This window comes from Centroberyx affinis, unplaced genomic scaffold (assembly GCF_046629955.1).
Source record: "Centroberyx affinis isolate AG114_WGS23_722 - 3 ecotype Tasmania unplaced genomic scaffold, CSIRO-AGI_Caff_v1 ptg004593l_1, whole genome shotgun sequence".
NCBI lineage: Eukaryota > Metazoa > Chordata > Actinopteri > Beryciformes > Berycidae > Centroberyx > Centroberyx affinis.
In genome coordinates this window covers 343,099-350,000 of record NW_027282210.1, presented here as the reverse complement: position 1 = coordinate 350,000, position 6,902 = coordinate 343,099, and the positions used below count along the sequence as shown (strand labels likewise).

The 6,902-nt window shown below is 41.4% G+C and overlaps 1 protein-coding gene across 1 annotated transcript in view; it reads left to right on the top strand.

The window, feature by feature from the left end:
- The window catches only part of foxp4 (forkhead box P4), a 40,707-nt gene extending 38,369 nt beyond the window's left edge, over nt 1-2,338 (top strand). The window contains 2 exon segments of the mRNA XM_071544486.1: nt 918-1,090; nt 1,364-2,338. Of these exon segments, the coding sequence (XP_071400587.1) occupies nt 918-1,090; nt 1,364-1,511 (321 nt within the window). The 3' untranslated portion in view covers nt 1,512-2,338.
- The last annotated feature ends 4,564 nt before the right edge of the window (nt 2,339-6,902 follow it).

The window sequence follows — 6,902 nt, the reverse complement described above, 5'->3', positions numbered from 1 at the left end:
CGTGCTCCATGATGGAAATGCTTTCACCAGTACATAGAGAAAAACTCTCCACTATTCCTCCTGTTTGTTTCATTCCACTGTACAGTTCTGTGTGTGTGTGCGTGTGTGTGTGTGTGTAGCTATGTTTCCATTCAACTTTCAAACTCATTTTACACAAAGTTTTGAATAAATAGCCTTCCCTGATCGTCAGAAAAACACATCTATGAGAAAAATTATATTAAATATATTATGAAATATTTCAACAATTGTTTGGTATTGGGAAAGTTGTTGTTGCTTTTTAGTGTCAGCTAATGTTGGTTATATTTCATAATTTAAAAGTCAAACACAGAGATCTGCACTTGGTAATATTCTAATTCATGGCCATACAATGGTGATGGACTCCTGATACACAGGAGTGAGAGCGAGTGGTAAGGCAGGATATATCTGGGACGTGGTGGACAGATATTTTACAGGCATTTCAGAAGCTCCAAAGCCATTTTCCAACTGTTGTGCAATGAAACAGAATCATTTGTCGGGCCAGTCATTCCAGGCCTACTCCATTATTTATTCAACAAATGCGCTGCTATTTATCACATCACTTTGCCACAAAAAAAATCCCTTCAAGAGAGGGTAAAAACTTTTTTGCAATATTGAGGAAATTTTATCAGATATTTGTATTTTATTTCCATATAGCTCATTACTAATTGAATAGAAACTGAATATTACTACATCATATTTTGCAAAACAAAAACAAAAAAAAACCTTGGATAGAAATTCAGCTTGTGTGTGCCTGCATGTGTATGAGTATTTGTTCTGTGCCCCATGGAGTTTCTCTTACACCAGTAAATAAAACAAACTCTCTACCACTCTGTCCTGTTTCATTTGATGGTACAATTCTAACTGTGGATATGTGTGTGTGTGTGTGTGTGTGTGTGCAGGCGGCTCTGGCTGAAAGCAGTCTGTCCCTGCTGAACAACCCTGCCCTAGTGACCCCGCCGTCTGCGGCCAGCCTCAACATGCTGCATGTGGGCCACGATGATGTCAGCTCCACCGTGGAGCAGGTCAACAGCAACGGCAGCTGCAGCCCCACACTCAGCCCCCAACAGTACAGGTAACACACACACACACACACAAACACACACAAACACACACATTCTAAATGTTGTCAGAGGTTTTTCCACCCATAAAATTCTCAAGGAAACAGTGTAATTTTTGGGCAAGAAAATGGTTAATTATTGCTACATAATACTGGCTAAAAAAATTATATTGGTATCAGTCTTCAACAGTTAATATCAGTTGCAAACTAATATAGGTAATTATATGCAGATGAGTAATTGGCCCACCCAGCTTTATGTAGCTAACAGCTGTGTGCTCTCTGCCCCAGCCACCCGGTGCATGTGAAGGAGGAGCCCACTGAGGTGGAGGAGGACAGTCGACCAGTCTCTCACCTGGCCGGCGTCACTCACAGCCTGCCATTGCCGAGCGACGAACGCGACCTGGAGGAGGACCTTCCCACCGAGGATCTGGAGTAGGATTGGCCAAGACCGGCCGGAGGGGTGGGACTTAGCGGCGTCAAATCCCGAGCCCTCTCGCCAGCGTGAAGAGGAAAAAGATAGCTACGCTAGAAAAAAAAGAGAATGTTTTTGTTTTGGATTTTTTTTTTTTTTTTTATGAAAATGCAAGCAACCAACGACGACATTGAGAAACTCCAAACAGGGTTAGATGACCTCCGTTACTTTCAGACGCAAAAACAAGACTGTGGAGCATCGCTTTATCTCCATGCGTTTCGTTTCCGACACTTGGCTCAGAGGTGTAACGCCACTCAGCGCATACATACACACACACACGCACGCACACACACACGCTTACTCACACAAAACCATGTCTCCTCATGGTCCTAAACCCTGGTAAAAGCAGCCTCTATCTAGAGACGCCCAGTGGTTTGGACACACACTCTCCCGCTCGCCCCTGCACTCTGCACACACCCATCTCACTGTTGTCTAGGGCTGCCTGGCTCGCCGCTTTCATTTCTACACCAGTCGTGTCGACATACAGGTGTGTCAGTGCGTGTTAGAAAGAGAAGAGGCACACACACACACACATACACACACACACACACACACACACACACCAGATCATGTGTATATAGATTTGGAGCAGTCACCAGGGGCTGTGCAGTATACCTCTCCTCCTTCTCCCCTTTGAGTCTATCACTTGCTTTTTCGTTTTCTTTGATTTGCTTGAAAAGAAACTGCTGGGCTTTGAGATGGAAGAAAGGAAGGAAGGACGAGTGCTCTCAAAGATTACCTCAAATAGTGCTCCCCCACTTCTGCAGAGCAGGCTCCCGTCTCCACGTCGGTCTGGGAGCCCCCCCCCCCCCCCCCCCCCCCGACAGAGAGGGCGACCTCCAGAGGCGTGGCCCCCGGTCCCTGCCCGACTTCTGCCCCATGCAGCGAGACACTTAAGAGACAGACATCTTTTACTCTTTAACTCTTTCCTTCTAACTGAGAAAAAAAGAAGACATTTTCCTACCCCACCCCCCCCCTCCCAACCCCCCACCCCAAAAAGACTGCAGGAATAGGACCATTTGGTGCTGTCCTTCTCCTCTCCTCTGTCTGCGGATGGATTGATGAGCTTGGAACACTTTGAGGAAGAGAAGAAGAGAGAGGAGGCAGTGAGAGAGAGAAAAGAGGGAGGAAGCGTCTACAGAAATATTGTGACTAAAAAAAAAAACTGTTGATGATTATGGAATATAACGAAAAAAAAGTGTGGTAGCTTTGTCATTTCCTTTTTTTTTATTTGATATTATTATCTTTGTTTATTTCTGAGGATCAATATTTCCATGGTGGTGTTCTGTTTCAAAGTACCTTTTCTAAGAATGCTGTTTTTTTGTTTTGTTGTTTTTTTGTATTTTAATTTGTTTTAATTACTCTGCTTGTTCACACCATTCCAAACGAGTATTGGCAGAAAAGAAAGCGCAGTATTGTCCCAACTTGTAATACCCCCACCCCGACTCCTGTCCCTCTCCTACCTACCTTTCTACCCCAAGTGTAGCAGGCAAGAAATTTGGAAATAGCACTTAAAGTTGCCATTATCCAGACAGTTTATTTAACAGTTGAATTCCTTTTTTTTTTATTCACTCTCATTCACTTTTCTTTAGTTGTGTTATTAGTTGAGAAACGTCAGTAATGCTTTAAAAAAATATATAAATATATATTATTACTGCAGTCAGAGAATACCTCATCCCACAAGTTTCTGCCTGGAACTGTGTCCAAATTGTTAAAGAAATAAGGGGGAATTCTTTCTGTGGGACACCAAATGTGGCAACTCTGCTCAGCTTCGGTTCAAAGCTCTATGGTTGTAATAGTTACTGTGTAGAAGCTATCTGCAATTCACTGTGTGAGTTTGTGTTCAAGGAATAGCATGTGAGATTTATTTTTTGTTTGTTTTCCGTAAGCATAAAAGCATTACTTCTCTCTACAGTGCCATACCAAATTTAACATTTTTTTTAATCTATTATCTGCTTTTTCCCATTTTATTTTTGTTACAGGTAACCAAAGAAATATGTAGAAAACCAAAAACCCTGTAGTTTATTTTCCCCCTTTTGAGTTTTTTTTTCTTCTTAAAGAACTGGCCAAAAGACAACAAACCAGGAGTTTGAATTGTTATTGTTGTAGTATCATATAACTATTATGTTGAAATTATTCATGACTTACAGTGCTGACCATTCCGAAAACCAAAGTGTGTAATGCAAACTAGAATTTGGTGACATCAAAGCTTTTACATGATAAGTGGTTACGAATGACTCATGTTAGGTATGAGGCCAAAAAAATAGCATTAACAAACCTCTGACAGTTCCTCTGAAAAAGAAAAGAAAGAAAAAAGAAAGCAAGCACTTAGAGGTGAAACCCTGTCTCTCCCCTGCTCAGGCTAAACTGTGTTCCAAACACAATCCTAGGACTGGCCCTATATGAGCAGCCCTGAAACAAGGCACTCGTGAGGCACTTGAACACAACGAGTCTGTACCTTTGCAACTTGAGATGCCAGCGAAAAGAAACGTTAAATACAGAATTTGACTCCGTCGCATCCCCCGGCTTTCCAGGATATATTTTCTTGTGCTGTAGTAACACACGTTTGGACTTTTTCAGTCTAGGAAAACACTAAGAAATGGCTCTTTAAAGTCAAACATGCCCTCTTGATCTGAATGAAGTATCCGCAGGAAGAGGCAGTGTAATGTGATTACAAAAGTCATATCTTTGGACAGGGAGGAGTTATTCCAAATACTTTTATCTATGAATATTACGATGAAGAGGGAACAACTGAAAATAATGATAATATACCAATGTAAGAGGAAAATGACCAAGGGATATCATGTAATTAAAAGTTGGGTTCATATTTTCATACTTTTTGTCAAACTAACTCTTGCACTTCAGACGGTTTTCTTATTTAATGAAAGAACCTTTCTGATGACTTTGTGTTCAAACAGGACTGTTGCCTGTGACATTAGAGACTGATTTCTAACAAAGTACAAAGTGGCAGACAGACATCTTGAAATGAGATATAAACCAAAAATAACACTACCTCCTTTTCAAAACGGTTCAATACATAGCCAATGGGAGACTGAACTCTCTTAACAAATATTTCTTTTCTCCATTCTTCCTCGATAATAATAATAATGAATGCCAAAATTGTTGTTACACTTAACTGTATGACTGACAAAAAAAAAACACAAAAAAAAAATACTATCTGGTGATCTGGACTCCCAAACGCATCTGCTTGAGCCCGAAAACATAGAGACGTTTCACTTTCCATGGAGTTATAAATGACTACCTCTCCTTAAACCGCATCTAAAGCACTCTCTAGGTCTCCAAGTGTGTTGTGAAGTGGTCACCATATTTAAAAGGTTTTCTATCAGCTGTATAATATTGACCATCTCCCTGCACCCAATTAGCACTGAGCTCTGTGAACAGCCTCTTAATTGCATGCTCTGACTATATGTGTGCATATTGATGATCAGTCGGCCAATGAGAAACTAGTTGTTAATGGTTGCCGGCAGCTGGTTGTCAGGGGTGATGATGGGCAGAATAGTGCCACCAGGACACACACACACACACACACACACAGCCCAGTAGGGTACAATAGAAGCGTAGAAGCAGGGCTATGGGTTAATGCAAGCAGAGGCTCTGACCACCCAGATATCCAAAGACACGCAGAGCAACACCCCCGTCACTAAACACACTCACAGAGACGCTGAGAGGACTAAGAAAACTTAGAATGAAATTCATCACAACTACTATTAATATCCAAACACTCACCAAGAGGAACTGCTGCATACAGTAGCCTACATAGATGATCTCTGACTTGTGCTTTAAGGTACACCTGTAAACCGAGTTGTTTTCTAAAGATGTAGATTGACATGCATCGATGGTGTTCACAGGTCGCCATGTAACACTTCTGTTCTCTCTCCAGCTTGGCATAACATGATGTATTCTTGTATATTAACGCTTGGCTTATCTCTCCAGGGCATTCTTTCCCATTTTGTCCTTTGATTTTCTCTTCTTTTTTGGGGTTTGTTTGTTTTTCTGCTCCTGTTTAGCTATTGTAAAGCTTTCAGCTCTGATTCCTATACTGTACTGCTAATGCTGAAGTATATGTATTTATCATATTAAGTGCTGCAGGTATCTTGGTTTAATAGTTTTGTTTGTTTGTTTGTTTCCATTTTTTCAGTTTTCTTCATAAAACGTCTGGGACGCTGATTTTTTAAGTGTATTATCTCTAAAAAAAAAATTAAAAGAATAAAAGTTAGATCAGTGGTTTAGGTAACACCTGTTTGTATATTTATCTTAGCTAGGTCTATTTTGATACTTTTTGTCTCTGTACTGCATTTATGCATTTTTAAGGAAAGAAAAAAACAATGGAAAACAAACTAAAAAGTTACTTCATTATGTATTGATACCTCAGAAGGACTTTTTCTCAAAGACAGGACCAAAACCTCCGAAAAGAAAAAGAGAAAGAGGAAAAAAATGTAAGAATATGTAGCCCCTCTCTTGCTTTAAAAAAAAACGGAGCTATAGAAAGGTGTTGCTGTTGGTCCTTTCAGGTGCCAATATGTGTCCCAGCTCCCTGTGACCCCTCCCTCTAACCCCTGACCCCTGTCATTCCTGTGCTGAACTCCGACCCGCAGAGCTGTCAATCATCTGCAGGCGCCATGGGGGTGTCACTGAGTCACACACCTGGTTCATGGTGACCAGTCACAAGCCTCATCTCCCAGTCCCACAGAGATAGATCAAAGACTGACACTGTTGCATTTTTGATACTCCTCCTCTCACATAGTTTCAATACCAAAACGTGGAATGGCTTTCAGAGATGCAGCTCATCTTCTGACTACCAAAGGCATTGCGAGCAACTGTTGCTTAGTCCAAACTCCTGAACTGTAACCAAACTGTAACCAAACCAATGCCACAACCTTAACCAAACAAAAACCAAGCTACTTCCAAAACTCTCCATCGACTTTACTCTTACTGATCACCTTTACTGATAGCTGTCATCTCTCATACAGTGCATTCACGTAATGGTGTTGTAGGACCAGCCTGCATCCTAACGGCTGATGACTCAATGGACACATGGACCCCAAATCCTGATGTGTGATTGGACAGTTCTGAGGTGTCATCGTGAGGGGTAAGGGACTCTCAAAGTGGAGCATTGCCTGATGGTATTATCAAGTAGACGGCCAGAATCCAATGGAACTACCACTTCAGCTCTCCTCTGGTTAAACCTTAGGAATGTGTGTACATTTTCAGCAGTGACTCTCTGTATCGTTTCTTAGTTTCAGTTTACCTGTTTACCTCTCTTTATCCTTTGATTTTGTTCTGTTTCTTGTTTTTGAAAGTGTGACCCGAGTGAGAGGCAGGGGCAGGGACTGG